The 18,525-nt window shown below is 40.5% G+C and overlaps 1 protein-coding gene across 1 annotated transcript in view; it reads right to left on the bottom strand.

The window, feature by feature from the left end:
• Positions 1-18,525, bottom strand: part of AGBL1 (AGBL carboxypeptidase 1) — a 737,428-nt gene that overhangs the window by 436,425 nt on the left and 282,478 nt on the right. Inside the window, exon 18 of the mRNA XM_046654855.1 lies at positions 14,798-14,978. Within this exon, the coding sequence (XP_046510811.1) occupies positions 14,798-14,978 (181 nt within the window). The remainder of the gene's footprint in view (positions 1-14,797; positions 14,979-18,525) is intronic.

Raw genomic sequence — 18,525 nt, 5'->3', positions numbered from 1 at the left:
CTTGCCCAAGGTTGCAGCCCTCCCCGTAGGCAGCCTAATTCAATGATTGGTCATTGGTGGGGTGTCCAAAGGAGAGGCTCAGTCCACTTGCTTAATTCAGGACATTAAAAGCCATCCCAACTGCGGAGTTCCCTATTGATCATCCGAGACCTCTGTAATAACCGCATCAAATTCAACTCTACCTTATTCCCGACACAGCCACCTCCATCCCCTCATAAGTGTCATTCCCAAGAACACACCACAATAAACCTCCTTCAGCACATCTCCATCTCAGAGTCTGTTTCCCACATAACCCAACCTACGACAAGTTTCTTGACCAAGGTCACACATCTAATAAGCGGCAAACCCGAGCAATCCACCTCCAGAATCCATGTTCTCAGCCTCTATGCTAATGTCCTCCTTTACGAGTAGACTTCATTGTATGTCTGTGTCTCAGTCAATAGCCTGGAGCAAGATTTCCCAAATTGAGGGATTACTAACATTTCTCTAGATCTTCTAGGTCATCAACATATGTTCCATCAAGAAATGTGACCCTGTTCAAATAAGCTCAGTGAATGCCACATATTTTACCCCCTATAGGACAGTCTCCATGCATGTTACTATTTCAATAAAATTGGTAAGTCATGCAATAAAGAAATCTATTTACATGAAATCTGAAATACGTTTTCCAGCCACACCACCCTCTTTTATGGAACATCTATTAGCACCAATCTGCTAATGTCCTTCGGACCAGTGTAGGAAATGCTGGCCTAGAAAAACCTTCACTCTCCTTCCAAGGACCTCTGCCTCTCCTTTTTAACCCTCTTTGGTGTCTGACCACTTCTGGGAAGCCATCTTAGACAGACTGAACGTTTCTAACATTTTATCATTTTCTGTGCAGGGCTCTCTGCATTCTCTGTCTTAAAAAAGTACTTCTCTTTGCTATACATGCCCAAATGTCATAAGATTATGCATAAATGTCTTCATAGTTTGTAAAAACATTATCCTTGCATGCAAAGGCCATTCAGTGGGGGAACTTTTAGACGTGGCCTCTAAATTCACCTCTGACACTGTGAGGATTAAAAAACCTACTGAACCTTACTGGGCATCTTTTTTATTTTCTATAAGGAGAAGAGGGGACTGGATTTTTTGAAATGCAAGAGCCCTCCCAACACTATTAACTTCTGATTTCATGAATCATGAACTGATAAGTGGGCAGGTTCTAGAATCACACACACACACACACATACATACATGCACACATACAGGTATACCTGGATTCAACACCTCTTCACTCAATTACCATCTGTGTTCTGTATGCCTTTAGACACTAATTTTGCCCTTAAAATATTAGTTTTCACCTGACTAAAGCCATATTAGTACTTACCACAGAGGGTTGTTGTGAGGATTAAAAGAGATAATGCATGTAATATGTTTAGCATATTAAATGCTTATTATTTGCCATTTTCCTGTCATTGTTGATGGTTGTGACTATAGAAATGGTGGTGATGGTGATGGTCAAGAGAGGGGGTCATTTAACATCTGTTTAAACTGTGCATTTGTCCTAGATTTCGGATGACTAAGACCAATCAGCTAAAATAAGTTAGAAGAGCACATACCTACAAATTGAATTAATAAATGTGTTTGGTGTTGTGATGATGAAATGGAAAAATGATGCTAAGAGGCACGGTTAAGCTATTATGGCATGCCTAATCTGCCTTCCACACTCAAGAATAACTTGGAGAAGGTTAAAGAAACCAAACAATGACAATAATATCATAATTAAAAAATACCACATGTTGAGACTAAATGCAGACCATACATGATTGAGGTTAAAGAAGAAAAGTGACCCAAATACCAAACAAAACTTGGAAAGATGGCTATCATAAACAGGACATTAGTCATAATTAAGGAAGAAAAATAAGTGTTCCCATTTCCACCGTGGACTGTACAAGAACAAATGAACATAAATTGCTTTCAGATAAAATTAGATTGGCTACAAAGAAAAACATTTTAACTCTAAGAATGGTTCGGCACCAGCATGTTCTACTAAGGAATTCACTGTGACCTCTACTCCGGATTCACAAATAACAGACTCACAAATACCCATCTGCTTGATGGTCAATGGGAAGATTCCCCACCATCAGAGGGAAAGATGCCAAGTGGTTCTTTGCATTTCCCAAGCTTTGATGATCACACAACTTAACATGCTAAGTGCTGTGGTTCCCAACACAGGGCTGCTGACAAGGATATTTCTCAAGAGATTCCTTGGGCCAAATTTCTCCTTTAAAGATCCAAGGAATCAGTCAGCTAGGGGTGGGTGTATTCAAAGAGCAATAACAACACTCTCTAATTAGACACACTCTCCTACATGAGGCATCCACAGAGCAGTGAGAATGGCATTTTAAATTAAATTTTAAGAATCTTATTGCAATCACTCCCCTGACATGCCCTCTTCCTTAAGCTCCACTCTCAGTTATTTGTTATTTATTGTAATTACTTTAGTAATAAGATTTGTTTTCTTGTTATTATATATATTACTGTGCAAAGTTAGAAAAAAAATAATAGCCAAAAAGAGTTATGTTTCTTATTTATCTCCTTGGCCGTTATTGGGCCAGGGGGAGGGATGGGGAGCAGGGAGAAGCTGTAAATAGAAAAGAAAGCGTTTCCTGTGGAGTGAAGATGCATAGGAGTATATTTGCAAGAAGGAAGCAGGGCAATGAAGGAATAAGGCTAATAATTCAAAAGGGCTAGGGGACTCAGAGAGATAAATAACCAGGGAAAAGGCAACCTGGAAGGCAGGGCAGGGAGGGTGGAGCCACATTCCCAAGGTTTATGTGCCACCTTTGACTTTTCCTGCCTATAAAGTCTGGCCTGCCAGGCAGAAGGACCCAGAACTGGAGAGCACAAGGCTCCCAGGCAATTCCTCAGTGCCAGCCTTGGAGTTGCCATTACTTCAGGTTCCTCTTGGGGCGCACTTTCATAGGGCCAGGGCTTCTGTGGGTGAGTGGGCAATGAGGCTGTGATGTCCAGGTTGGGTCCACCAGGGAGGCAGCCCCAGGCTGGGGAAGACAAGACTTCACAACCACAGGCACTGCCCATTATAGACGCCCTGAAACGCTCTTGGAGATGCCCTGACAGAGGCTGGAGCTGATTATAGGCTGGCTTCTAACAGGCAAGAAGCCAGGTTTTTGCCTATTCCAATGGGACAATGAATCTATTTAAAGAGTAAGCCCAGGAGGGGAAAAGGCATTAGCTGAATTCCTCCAGATCCAAGCTTTGTCTACTGCTGTATATTTTATACGATTTATTCAGTTCTACACCCACTCCATAATTTAAAATCACAATCACAAGGACAATCAAAGCTTCAGTAAGATATAGATATAGACAGATTTACATATAGATATAGATATAGATATACACACGCACATTCATGCACCACACAATGACATTTCGGTCAATGATGGACCACATATATGACAGTGGTCCCATAAGATTAGTACCACATAGCCTGGCTGTGTAGTAGGCTCTACCATCTAGGTTTGAGTAAGTACACTCAATGTTTGCACAACAATGAAATCACCTAATGATGCATTTCTCAGCATTCCTGTCGCTAAGTGACACATGACTATATAAAATATATATGTGTATATATAAAAACTATATATGGTAAGATATACTATACAAATAATTATATAATATATATTATATAATATATATAGCCTAAAGGAGCCTTTCTCACCTTTGACCTTGTCCCTCCCTCTGCAGAATTTCTATCCCACTGCCATATCTTATCCTGGATCCTTTTGAGAAACTGAGAAATGGAAACAGGAAAGAGATTATTAAGCCTGCTTGGCTTGGCCATTGAAGAGCTTTGCACGCCTCGCCATTGAAATTCAGTCATCAGAACACAATCAGAGGAACCTTTACTTTTGCACTTTTGTACAGTGGTTAACGAAGTACTATGGTATTTGATTATGATACTAATCAGGTGAAGCACAGTGGTTAGAGCTCGCTAGCGCCTTAATAAGTTGAAACAGTAGTGGAGAGGTTAAGTGACTTATCCAAAGCCACATGGCTGGAAAGAAGCTAATTTTGATAGAAGGTTCCCCCAGGTCAGCTGATTGTCTGGTGGGAGATCCTTGTCCTACCTCACCATCACAATCATCGCAGATGGACTAAAAGAAAGAGCTAAGGAGAGCGCAGGAAAAGTACAAATGGTTTTGGGGATAGCAATGAGATCTTATAGCTCTGATAACAAGGGGACAGCCTCTCCCTCCTCCTTCACAAAAGCAGAGCACCCCTGAAACTAAGTGGCAAAAGAAAAAGCCCCCTCAGTACTGGCAGGGGTTGTCAGGGCTGTGCTTCCTATTTTCCACTTATAGACGTTCATGCATTTTAGAGAGCCATGTAACATACATCACTAAAATGTGGTAGATGTGATGGGAATTGAGAAATAACACATATATATTATACCCAAGGGTTTGCTTTATAAAGACTTCTAAGTATATGTTGAAAGAAAGTATTAGGAGTGGGGATGCTAAGAAGATAGATGTCTAAAGGGGAAATTGAGATAGAAGAACAGGGTCTCATCTACCTCCCTCCCCGCCTATATCCCTGCCCCTATTTCTTCCTGTTACAGAGGAAGGGACAGAGGAACACTGGAGTGCAGACAAATATCAGAAGTTGCCCAGCCAATGAGGGAGCAAAGCATTTAACAAAACAAGCTCATTTCCCCAAGAGCCTCAACCTCAGCTTGATCAATGATTCTGTAACATTGAATCATTTTTAATTTAATGCTTCTGGGAAGTGAGGGGGGAACCCATCAACTACAGGCACAGTTGGCAAGAGCTGGGTATTAGCATTTGGCAGCATTTATTATCACTGTTTATGATGGCATAAATTAGGTTTATGCTGATATAATTAATAACCCTAAATTTAGGAATAATAAATAGTAATATTTATTCAGAACTGCAATGTCTGAGGAAGGCAAATGGACTACTCATGCTCCTGACTCCCTCTCTGTGTGCAGGCTGTGGGAGGAACCGGGTGTGAGCACGGAACCCCTTGGGAATGCATCCCCAGCGCTCAACCCCAGCACTATGCATCATTTAACACTATGCAAATGACTTAGCAGCAGGACCTTAAGAGTTCCCAGAGCAAATAATTTTTATTTTGATCTCTATGAACAAGTTCATCAGCAAGATTGAGTGTGTCGCATTTCCCTCTAGAACCAGGACCCTCAAATGTTCTCTTAGGGCGCATTATTCCTATGGTGTATGGACGGAGGTCTGGTTAGTTACACCAAATGCCATGTTCTTCACGGCTCCCTCTACCTCCTTCCATCTATTAGAAGAAATATCGCAGATGTCTTATAAAATCTCTACAGACCATGATTTGAGTATTACGGACAGATATTTGCCAGGAAAGAACCCAAGACAGAAAACAGTTACTTCTGCATCTTTTCAAAAAAATTTAAATATGTATCTGCCTTTCATTTTATAAAGTTGGAAAAGAACCTACGAGATTAAAATATTCCTCTAAGTGTTCCCCTTTTGTGCCTAGGAGAATATCTTAGCATTCAAAATGGACTGAGACTTCCATTCCTCCTTTTTTCCAGTGAGGGCAGGAGGCAAATAGAGAAAATTATAGTTCCTCAAGTCAAATTATCCCTGCTGGATCAGAATACATTTTTCCCCATTTACAAATAGAAGAAAAGTAAAGTAAAGAGAAAGAGATTGGATACCCTTTCCCCACCTCTGTCCAGAACCTCTTAACACAGACACGCTAACAGGGTAGAACCAGACCCAGATTGACATTTCCATCCAGATATCTGACCTTTGCCCCACGTCCAGAAAAATTTAATATTCCTAAAAGAAATAAAGCAAAGTATCCATCCACTGACAACTCTGTTCCAAACAGTATGAACAACAAAACAGTCTAAATTTTAAAAGTCTGTGATCACAAATTTAAGTTCCTTTGTCAGCTCCCAGGAACATGAGTTGAGTTTTATGTTAAGGAAAAGATGGCGGATATAAGAGAAGATTTATTTGCTAAGAAATATGGTCTTTGGCTAGCAACCACTCCACAGGGAGATTCCACGGCAGGAGCTTTGGATTCCCCTGGCCTCACTGAAAGGAGAATTGGAGTGAAACTTTGGAACGAGAGTTCAAAGGGGAGTATTCCTCTCGTGTCGTGTCATGTCACATCATGTCACCACGACCATCAGCATAATTTCTACAGACAATGTGGACTCAATCACTCAGCTTCCCAGAGGCCACAGAGCATGTAGAACTTCCTCCCGATTGGCTCTTCAGCTTGCGATGATCTAAGTCTTCAGAGAGAGGGCCCCAGTGCCTTGCTGAGTGAGAGAAAGAGAGAGAGACTGACTGGGAGGCTGACCATCTGATAGCTAGTCTTCCTCTGTCTTTATTGGTCTCCCCTGCTTTTTCCTGCCCCTCCTTCTCCCCCATACAAAGAAGCCCTGGTCCACTGCCCTTGCTTTGCAGAAAACATTGCAGAACTTATGGAAAGTCTGTGCTTCAGAAGCCGAACACAGACAGCGAGTCCACAAAAGAGCGAATCACTCCCCATGTGATCCTGCAGGAGCCCTAAGGGCATGAGTCCTCCCAGCTTGCAAGGATCCAGAGGCACCATACATATTACACCCTAGCCTGTTGGAGACTGCCCAGACATAAAACCAGGCTCCCTGATGTGTGCTCAGTTGCTCCTTCAAGACAGTTTATGATGACTAAAAGGAGAAGGAAATGGAGAATGCTAAGTAATTATGATGCCCACAGGGTCAACACAAAGCATACCTCACAAGTATAGGATACAAATTTTCGCTTCCAATCTAATCTGCAGTAAAACATAATCAGTGGTACACCGATACTTAAGCACTAAGATTTAACTCAATATGTCACCAGCAGTTCATTTCTAACGGAGGTGGCTCAAAGCCATGTAGAACACTTGCTCTGATCTGGAATGACCTATCTGCAGGGCCACACTTAAGATCCTTGGAAAGGTCAGGTGCACCCAGAGTTAGACTTAACACGCATGTACTAAGCACTTACCACTTCCCAAGTTCTATGCTGAGAACATTCAAGAGGAGGATCATCAGGACGACTGGAGGCTTTGACATAAGCAGGGCTGCACAGCCAAGTGGAAAGAACACGCGCTTGGCAACCAGGCAGACCTGAGTTTAATTCCTGACTCTGAAACATCAGATAGGTGGCTGACCTTGCACATGTCACCCAAGCTTTGGCCTCAATGTTTTTTTTCAACTGCAAAATTGGAGTAAAATATTTACTTTTTTCATAGGTATAAAAAAATTAAGAGTTAAAATCATATTTTTATCCTATTAGATTGCCAAAATTAAAAAGACCAATAATGGGCAGTGTTAACAAGAGTATGGGGACCTGGCACTTTCATCCATCGGTGGTAAGAATATACATCTATGTATTTTCTAAATGGAGTAATCTAGAATATGTATGAAATATAAAATATGCATAACATTTGATCAACAGACTGCTTTTGAGAATTTATCTTAAGGAAATGACTGGAGAAATTCACCAGGAGAATAGCAAGAATACCCACCTGCCTATTGTTTATAACGGAGAATTGTTTACATTAATTATGGCCCATCGATACTATCAGATTGCTATTTTAAAAACCAATAATGCCATTTGCATTCTTTGCCATAGGAAGTTGTTCTTAGTTTATAAACTATATGACAAAATATATTATCTTATGAAGTTAAAACGGGTATGTATATAGAAATATATTTAAAGAAATAGCTGATATACTTGAAGCTGTCGATTTACAAACAAATGGCTAATAGATCCTCTTCATCTTGCTAATAGTGTTTATCTCTGAGCAGCCTGATTCAGAGAGGGCCTCCGTGTTACAAAATTCTTGAGGCACTATGTAATTATCGTAGATTAGAATGAGAACGATGCCCCTTGGAGTAATGCAATGCCGTAGCCCTGAATTGGGTGCTTTTTAATTTCTTCTTTAAGTTTTTTTATCTACACTGAAATTTTCTACAATAAAAATGCATCATTTTTTTCCATTGGAAACAATAAAACCATTTCATTTTTTGAAAACAAAGTCACATACACAGAGAATTAACCCCGATGCTAGTGTGTTGGGCACTCAGTAAAAGGACGCTTGGTGCTTTTTTTCACTGGTTGTCTCTGAGCTCTCAGGCTACAATTCTATACTCTGCTGTGTCACGCTGCAGCTAAAACTGCAAATTACAACGCGCAGACTCCCTTGTAGGTTGGCTTCCTGGTAAGTCCTGCCAACAACAGGCACCAGAGGGTGATAGGAAGGCAGGAGGATGAAGAAAACGACACCCTGTCTGTTTTCCAGTTCCAGTTAAGGAGACAAGAGCAGCAGCAGGCGATCGGCTCAACCCCTGCATCTTAAGGCACACAGCACCAGCATTGCTGTACCTTCTCACAGGTGCCAGGAGAAGGCGGGACGCACCCCCTTGCCATTTTGACTTAGGCCACTCTACCCTCCCTCACCCTCTCCACTTTGCCCCCTGGTCCACTGAAGCCCTTGCCAGGTCAGGCTCCCTTCTCAGAGTTCCAAACACCAGCCTCATGGAGCCCTTCAGCTCCTCAGCTTTGGTAACTCCATCTCTTTGCTTTGCTTCCCCATCATTGTAGGCGGTACCCATCCCTGCAGTTATTAATCTCTTTGCATCCCCTTTTTGAACTTTCAGACTTCTGCCACCTGTGTGAACCAAATCTCATCTTTTGAAATACCTATTATCTTAGCTGTATCATGTATCATTTTTATAATTAGAAAGCAATAAAGCTACTTCATTTTTCTAAATGTCCTAGTTTTACTGAGCACAACTCTTAAAACTTATTAGCTATTGTACTCATTATTCCCTATTTTCTTAGGAATTTCTCTAAGTACACCTGCTCTGAGCACAACTTATCCTCTTCACCAATCTTGGGCATAGGCATTTTTGTTTGCAAGGGAAGATTCACCCTGAGCTAACATCTATTACCAATCTTCCTCTTTTGTTTTTCCCCTCCCCAAAGCCCCAGTGCACGGTTGTACATTCTAGTTGTAAGTCCTTCTAGTTCCTCTATATAAGCCACCGCCATAGTATGGCAACTAACAGATGGGCGGTGTGGTTCTGCGACCGGGAAATGAACCGGGGTCACTGAAGCAGTGACAGCACCGAAGTTTAACCACTAGGCCATCAGGGCTGGCTCCACAGACATTTCCTTTAAATCCCAATAGCACAACTAATACAAGACAGAAAGGCTTATTAACACTTCACTAAACAATAAATGATATAACGCAAGATAACTCCTGACAGAAAATTTAAAATTGATTATTGGTATAGCTGTTCTCATTCTCAAGTGGCCAATTGCCTCTTCTGGCCTCCTCCACATGGCAGATGCCATCTTTCCTCTATGACCTATGGGTATGGGGACCCCTCTGCATAGACCAGAGTTTCTCTAATTTCAAGCTCAGGAGAATTATCTCTTCCCCCTTAAGGCCTATTTTTCAGGCATCTTTTCTTGTTCCAGGATCTTTTCCTTTCCAGGATGATTGGCAATGGGAATAGCCAATCCATCCAATGACGACACTGCTCTCTGCACACAGGAAGCCGTCGTGGACAGCAGTGCTATCTATCATAGTACAAACAGCAAGTGTACTTACTGCCATGACCTAAAGATCCAGAAGCACACACCCTTGGGTTATTTGTATGATTGTAAGTATACGGGGAGGCTGCCCAAGCAACATCTAATGTTGAAAATCTCACCAGTCTGTTGTTTGGGATCCAAGGGAGTATCTTCCATTCTCACTTGTGAAAATTTAAAAAAAAAATTACATACTTATTACAGTTCATTTTTTCAAATGTAACTGATCTGTGAAATCCAAAAGTAGGAGAACTACTGCATGTTATTATATTGAAGAGATTTGAAATAGATTAAAAAGTTAGAACTGAGGTTGAATCAGAGGGAAGCCCTGAACATACCAAAACAGGAGGGAAGAGGCCCAGCCCAGACCAAAGGTGAAGTGAGCCCAATGGGGATAATCGTAAGCCGTTGGGATCCTGAATGGCCGAGTGAAAATATACAACAGAATGGGCAGTGGAATGGGAGCCACAGGACAAAATATACTCAAACTCAGCTAGGCGCTGTTTACAGCCAAAAGCTGGCAGCAACAGGAAAGGATGTATTCTCCAATGGGGAAAGTTAGCAGGACAAGAGAGAGAGTTGAGGCCCAAGCCAAGCTGAGAATTCAAATTCCACAGAGGACGACTGAGGATGAACCAATTCATTTTTCCTGGGCCAAAATCACAAAAAGCTAGGAAGTCCATGCCTTGGTTCATTCCAGGGCATGTGAAGGTCTGGGTCAACAAGACTAATTTCAGAGACCACCTGCTGATGGGGCTGAGGCTCTACTTACATGGCCATCCAAGGTTTGGAAGAGCTGATAGACTAAAACTAACATGGGTTTTGGAGCTGGATAGACTGGGTTCAAATCCCAGCTCTGTCACAAGCTAGCCATATGTACAACCTTGGGCACGGGTATGCGTGTGTGTGTGGGTGTGCCTGAGTGTTTTAACTATCTTGACAGTTTCTAATGGCATTTCTGTCTTGGACTAGCTATGTGATCTTGGATAACTCATCTTAGCTCTTTAGTTTCAGTTTCCTTATCATTTGAAGGACTGGGACTAAATAATATACAAGAACATTGCCAGCTAGAACATTTTAAGTTTCTTTTATTCTAATGTCCTTAAATCTCTACAGAAAAGTAGTTTAGGATAGACAGAAGTTCTAGTCTTTTCTCTGGAACACCAGCTCTTTAAATTACATCCAAACCTCACCCCTGTGTACTCAAGTCTTCATATGTAGAAATAAGAGAGAAGATCTACTTTTGTTGGGCCATAGTTAGGATTAGATGAGAAAATATATGCAAAAGAACAAGGTTCTTTCTTGGCCCATAAAAGGTGCTGAATAAGTTTTTTTAGATAAAGTCTGTGAGTGCTCTTATTGTAGTAAAATAAAGCCTTCACCGCCCATAGTGGAGTAAAAGACTATTGGCACTAACTTTAAATGGTCCCAGATGGTTAAAATTGTCAAGATTTTTTACCCAATTTTTATAGTTTTGTTTCCCCTAGAGCATTCAGCTATTACTTCTTAATACCTTGGTGTGTTTACTAATAGCATGCCCTTTTCTCTTTATTCTTGTTTGTTTCTGTTCCACAATGGCCTTGGAAGAAGATAATCAAGTTTGTAGAGTTGTATATATACTAAGAAGAAATATACTCTGATTCTCCTGTGAATAAAATGCTGGGCTGTGTGTTGACTTCCTATAAATTATTTTGTCACTGTCATCCACCCAACAACCAAAGTCCAAAAATTGGGAATCATGCCAGATTTTTTCCTCTCCCTCATTTACATGCCGTATCTACCTTTTAAGCAGTTCCACAATCACTGCCTTCTTGCCACTCTAATCAAGCCACCATTATCACTGCTGCTCTAACCTAATTTGTTGACTCCCTGCTCTTTTAGCCCATGTTGGAAAGAAGTATAAGAGTCAAGGGACCACAGCATTGGTCCTCCTGGATTCTTTAGAACTCAGCCCAATTCAATACAAACTACCAGTCCAGCAAGACGGTAGACTGATTCTTTTGGAAACCATCTTTTTCTTTTGTTTTCCTCTTACAGACATGTGTTGCTAAGAGATCTTTGGCTTGGCAAGACCCGCTGCATTTTTGCTTGAAAATCCTGGCTTTGTCTCCCTGACCACAGTTATCAAAACCTCCCAGCCATCCTTAGAGGCTCCATTACCATCACCACAAAAGGAAACTACTCTACTTTTAAACATTCTTGCAAACTCCATGGGGGCCAAGATTACTTGGGAAAGAAGAGTACAGTCTAGGAAGTGCCAAGTTCAGATTTAGGCTCTCTAATCTTTATGTGAAGATTGCCTCTTTGCTAGTCAGACCACACACAGGGCAGTTCTGTTACCTTTAAGAAGCCTGTTATTAAGAATGTGTTCAGAGAAAAATCAATGAAGACCAGAACTTCAGGAACAATATCACATAAGCAATGTTTACGAACTGTATCAAACTTGGAGAAGGACTTCACACGGGCAAGTTAAGGCATGTAAAAAGGGGATTACATTTTGCCCATGGAGTACCCCAAGGTAAGACTGCCTAAAATGTGTGAAGTTTACAGGGCAGAGATCAAAATATAGAAAAACACAAGCCCATCTAATTATGCACAATGGAATGGGCATGCCATGAAATGGAATATCAATCACAGAAAGAGTTCAAGTGGAAGTTAGATAAACCATATCTCAGGTAGGTTCTAAGAAGGGTTCATAAGCTGAGACTTACAAGCTATTTTATAGTGAGATGTTATGCATCCATGGCAGTCTCAAGGCTTTTGATAATGATGTGCTATGACCTATGGATTTTCTTATCAGTAGAATAACACTATGATTTCCAAGTCCCTTTCAGCCAAAATTGTTTGGGTGATTCAAGCGATCTACAAAGTGCCTTGAGCTCCACGATGAAAGATGCTTTATAAATAAAAAGGGTAATTTTAGTCATAATAAATAATCGTAATGATGATGAATGGCAGTGTCACTAAGAAGAAGCTGACCTGCCATTAGGGAGTCCAAAGCAACCAGCTGTGAGCTGGAAATAACTGTGTCCAGGCCAGAAGGATGCTCAGTGACTGGGACCACATTAACCTTTCAACCAAAGACCTGGATCAAGCCCCTGATTTGGAGGTATGAGCACTTGAAACGGAAGAAACTACAATACTTATCCCTGAGCTTAAATATTGCCTTGGGCTTATGAGATCTTTTCCCAGACAGGTCAATAGGGAGCACGTTATCTTCCTCTTCCAACAGGAGAGAAATCCGAGCAGATCAGGAGAAGAGCCAGAATTCCAAACTAGAGTTATGACTGTAAAGCCAGCGTTCTTTCCACTCTCTACCAGACCCCAGACAATTTAATGGAAGGAGAAAAGAGCCAATTTGTTTGACAAAATGCTGAAACGGGATCACGTCCCTCAAGATGGCTTGCATTGCTCTTTTCCATCTATTTGGGCTGAGAAAGCTTGCTAGTAAAATGCTTGGCCCCTAAGCAGGGAGGAACCATTCCTTGCTGTCCTAGTGTTCTCCAGAGCGAAAGAAGCACATGGCAGGAGCCAGCTGAGTTCTGTTGGACCGAGCGTGAACACTGCTTTAGGCCTTTATCCAGCTTGAGATCTAAGAAGCTTAATTGCTGCCAGAGGCCTAAGTGATGCTCCTTACTGAACGACTTGGCCTCCTATGCCTCGCAGGTGCTTGAAGACCAACCAGTCACCGCAGGCAAAGAGGAAGGACTCTACTCTCTGCCCATCAAAAAACTCCTCCAAAAAAAAATGGAGTCTGGCAGCTACAAAACCAGGAAACATTAGGAAAACATGGATGCCTTACTTATCTTCTTTTTTTCTGTACCTATTGAAATTTTATTTTTACAGCCTATAGCTTTCACTTGCATTTTGGCATAATTTAACATATTTTACCATTTGTAATTTATTCTGATCTTGTTCTATATTTTATCATCTTTATATTTTTAACTTACCAATATTCTTTTTCGTGCTTATCCTTTGAAGCTGGTCTTTTCTCAGATGTTTCACATTTATTTACTTTTTTCTTAAAAAGATTAATTACTGTTTTATCTTTCTTAAAACATTCTTATTTATTTTAAGTCATTTAAATTTTATCTCTGAAATGTTTTTCTTTTTTTTCTTTATAATTCTCATTTTAATCTCTCGTGTTTCACCTTTTTATTGTTGCTCTCTTTTCTCAGTTCTCTAAACTTGTGTTTTTGCTTCTTTAATACTGATATTTTAAATTGTAAGTTCCTTTTCATTTTTAGCATTGGGAATTATTTTTTCTTTCAATTTTTCTGTTTATCTTGTATTCTGTTTTTTCCATGGGATACCAACATCTGTTTCTATAGTAAAAAGAATTATCTATTGCCATAGGAAGGGGCTTTAGTCTCTTTCCACAGAATTTGAGACAGGTATTTATGAATGTTAATCCTGCCACCCCCACCCACTGGCCATGGGACCTTGGGGACGTGCTCTGATATCTGGGCCTCAGTTCACAAACCCTGAAAATGCAGATCCCTTCCAACAGACTTCATTGAACACTAGAATCCATCTTTCCCAGTATATAATCCCAAGGCACGCAAAGGTTAGGTGAGGAGAAGCACCACCCTACCTTCTCTCTTTCAGCCAACCATTTTCCAGTCCTTCCATGTTCAGCCATTTTTCAACCATTTCAGCCATTCCATTTAGATGAGGTGACACCCTTATTATAGCTGTATCCAGAATTCAGTAAAATACAACTGAAAATAAACATTTCTCTGCAGTAAACATCAGAAAGCAAATGAAAACATTGGTCTTAACTGCAAAGAAATCGCAGGTTGAGTCCTTACTTTGCTGCTAAACCATCTTATGACCTGGGCAGGTCACTTGATCACCCTGCATACCAATTTTCTCCTTTTTAAAAGGAGTACCAGGCTAGATTATTTCTAAGTACCCCTCTGGTATTAATTGCCTATGAATCTATACCTTTCTATTTAAAAAACTATGAGACTCACATCAATGTGTGAAGAGAGTATGATATTATTTGTGCCAGCTAATAGAAGCCCAAGAGAATTTATTCCCACCAGAGTACCAAGCCCTCTCTAATCACACCCATTGGGCAAAATGACAAGATGTTACTGTGGTGACATAAATGAGGGCCAGGTTGAGTCAAGTGCCTGACATACTTGCCATTGATGACACCATCTGGGTTGAGCATGGGGATGATCTTGAAAATGAAGTTTTCCCTCAAGAGCCTAGCCACAGGGTCACTGCTGACCAGGAACTCCAAGGTCCCCTTCATCACCCAGCTGGCATTGCTCTCTCCTGGGTGAACTCGGGCGGTGATCACCTGGTATGGACGCTGCCCTGCAGCAAAAGGAACACAAGAAAATTAAACCTAAATACACTTTCCATTTCCATCAAGACCATCTCCAGGGGGCCAGAATTACACCTGACAGGCATGAAGTCCGAAACAAGTTGATTGTTTCTAATACATATCTGATCTACATTTATCCTTATCCATCTACCTCTGCAGTCTGCAAGGCTCAAGAAAGTGTAAAGTTAAGCTCAAGGCTGTTATCAAAAGCATAAGTACTTAGTGGAAGGAAAAGAAGCCAAGAAGAAGATTTTATCAAGACCATGAAAGAAGGAATTAACTCTCCAGAGTTCAATAGCATGATGCTGCATGTCACAGGTCTGAGGTTGAATCTTATCTTCATCACTCACCAGTTGTAAGATCTGAGGCAACTGACAATTTCTTTAAGGCTATTTTCTCATCGGTAAAATGGGGACAATGATACTCACCTCATGTGGTTGTTATAAAAACAAAGAAAATGCAAATATAAAGCACTTGGCATATTGCTTGCCATTGAGTACATGTTAGTTCCCTACCTTCTCAAGTATAAAGTCTGTGGATAGGATGGTCCCTCTCATTATCCAGTAGAAATAGAAGTTAAGCACAGAACTTGTATTGGGAACTTCATTATTTTAAGACACTGAACCCAATCCCTGAGAGAAACTTGACAAAAAGAGGGAAGCACCTGGAAGCTCAAGCTTGGAGTTGCAATACTTTCTTCACTTTCTGAAAGAAATCAAGGTAACACTCTCTGCCCAACCACAGGGAGCACATTGACATGAATAGACCTTCTGGAGAACATTTTGATGAGATAAAGATAGGCTAGTCTTCCTTCCTTTGTTGATGAAAGACATCTGGAACATTTCAGTGTTGAGACATATTCTAAGACCACATCTGGGCTCAGGTGAAAAACATGTTTGATTGATTAGTGATGTCTGTCCCCCATGTATTTGGGAAAGGAAGTGAAAGATGTGACATCACACTAGCAATTCACCATGTCTGCTCTAACCTCTTGTCCAATTTTATGTGTTTTTTACTCTCTCCCTTTTGTGTGTTCACCCAATTCTGTATCACTCCTAAACCCAGACTAACGACAAGAATCAAGGATTTGCCGAGTATAAATATCTCAGCCACTAAACAGTCTAAAAGTTAAACTAGTCATTTCTTTCCATGTCCTTCAAATCACCATGAGTTAAATACGTCTTTTGTTCCCTTAAACAGTAGTCTTTTTGAGGGAAGAAACTGTGTCTTTAATTCTGTACAAAGAAAGAGAAAACAGAGTAACTCTCAATAACAGAGCTAATGAACAGGTAATAGAAGATACAAAGAAATAAACTTTTAAATTACTAACTGTACTACTATAATGATCAATTGAGACAAAAAAAAAAACCTCTTTCTGTTGACAGCCATTGAGATCTAAGCTTAAGGTGCATGGATCAGTGCATTTTTACTGACTATGGTGAGAGCAGGTCACTTCAGCTCTTTGTAGATCATTTGTATGTTGGGGATAATATTCGGTTTTGTTTTTCATTAAGCAGATGTCTTGAGCATATTCCAGGAACTGCAGGAGGCACTGGGTAGAAAAAGTTGAATAAATTATAATCCTTGTTCTGTAAGAGGCCAAAGCAGTTGTTGGTAGTGACAAATATGCAAGCAAAGAATGACAAGTGAGCTAGTGGAGGTGTATACAAAGCACCAAAAATAGATCTGACTGAGAGGTAAGGACATTTCCCAAGACGTGATGCTGTTTAGACTGGGTCTTGCAAAATAAGCACTAACCAGAGAGAGAAGGTCAGAAAAAGATACATGCAAAGAACACAGAGGAATAAAAATTGGTGCATTCAAGAATAAAGAAAAGCTATGAATGGCTGAAGAAAAGGACTGAAGATGGCGGCACATGAATTTAGAAAGGTAGGCTGGTGTCAAACTGGTAAGATCCCTCCATTAGGTTTTGTTTAGGGATTTGGACTTGCATTCTGTACATCAGAAGTTCTCAACCATAGATTCAGCATCTCATTGGTATACTGTGATCAGTGATGGGGTCTATTGAAGAATCATTGATTACTAAGGACAGTGTAAATGTTTGCTTATAATAGATAGAAAGATAGATTGATAGATAGATAGATAGATGGATAGATGGATAGATAGATAGATAGATAGATAGATAGATAGACTGACAGACAGACAGACAGCCTGGACTGCCAGAAAGACAAACAAGTGGGTCCTAGAGCAAATTAAGCCTGAACTACATACTGGAGGCAAAAATGATAAAACTGAAGCTGTCCTACTTTGGGCACCTCATGAGAATGCAGGAGTCTTTGGAAAAGACAGTAATGCTGGGGAAAGTAGAAAGCAGCAGGGAAAGAGGAAGATCAAATACGAGATGAATTAACTCCATAAAAGCCATAGGCATGAGTCTACAGGAACTGAGTAGGGCTGTTGAGGACAGGACATTGTGGACATCACTCATTTATAGGGTCACCAGGAGTCGAAGTTGACTTGATGGCATGTAATACATATTGTGTGTATATATACACACACACACACACATACACATATGGTACAAACTTCTGGTTGCCTGCCCAACAGCCTTTCTTTCTTATGACTAGTACCCCTGATGTGTGTGGGGGAAAGAAAGAACTCCCAGCTTTGTGGATCCTCTTGTAGGTAGGAGTGGCCATGTGACAGAATTGTGACCAATGAGATATAAATGATAGCAGGAGGTGAGTCTTTCTGCAAAACTGATTAAAGGGCACAATTTCACCTGGAAGGTGCCTTCTTGGTTTTTGTGTCTCATCCTTGCCCTTCTTCTTCCTTTTTTGAACATAGATATGATACTTTCAGATGAGAAAGCCAACTTGAGAATCAAAGTCACATGATAAGATGGTGAACATAAAGGTAGAAAGAGCCTGGATTCTTGAAAAATTCCTTAAGCAGTTACATTGCATCTTCACTAGTTTCTTCAATGCTTCTGGCTATTTGAGACCAATAAACCAGTATTTGGCTAGCCCAAGGTTGTCACATTTCTGTTACATCCTGCTAAACTCTAGTATAACTTATATGATTACAAGAATAGATTTAAAGTCTTCCCTATAATAATATTACCTTGAATGGCATAGATTCAGGTGTGCTTTCTGGATTTGGAAGAAAAGAGTGAAAGATGGAGTTGTAATAAGAATATTTAAAATGTTTGTCCAGAAAAGAACAGTTGAGAACTACTACTTTAAGAAATAGAGTCAATAGTGGTTTTTCAGCAGGAGAAAGACATACCAAAGACTGTGCTTCAGGAAAACAATTCTAACATTATCGTAAATCAAGTATTTGTTTAATCAGAAACAGTATGGCCTACTGGAGCGGAGAACAATTTTTAGAGCCATATTTCCAGAGTTCAAATTCCAGTCACACCACTTTCTACCTGAGATATTACAAAAGTTTCTGAAGAAATTCAGTATTGGATTGGGTGTTCTGCATGTCAAACTAATTATTTCCTAACTAGAACTTACTAACTAGCATTTTGGGGGTGGGGAGAGATATATCTCAGTTAGCTAGCTGAGCACA

This window comes from Equus quagga, chromosome 2, assembly GCF_021613505.1.
Source record: "Equus quagga isolate Etosha38 chromosome 2, UCLA_HA_Equagga_1.0, whole genome shotgun sequence".
Lineage (NCBI taxonomy): Eukaryota > Metazoa > Chordata > Mammalia > Perissodactyla > Equidae > Equus > Equus quagga.
Note: the sequence above shows the minus strand (reverse complement) of the source record. Positions and strands in the feature narration are given on the sequence as shown.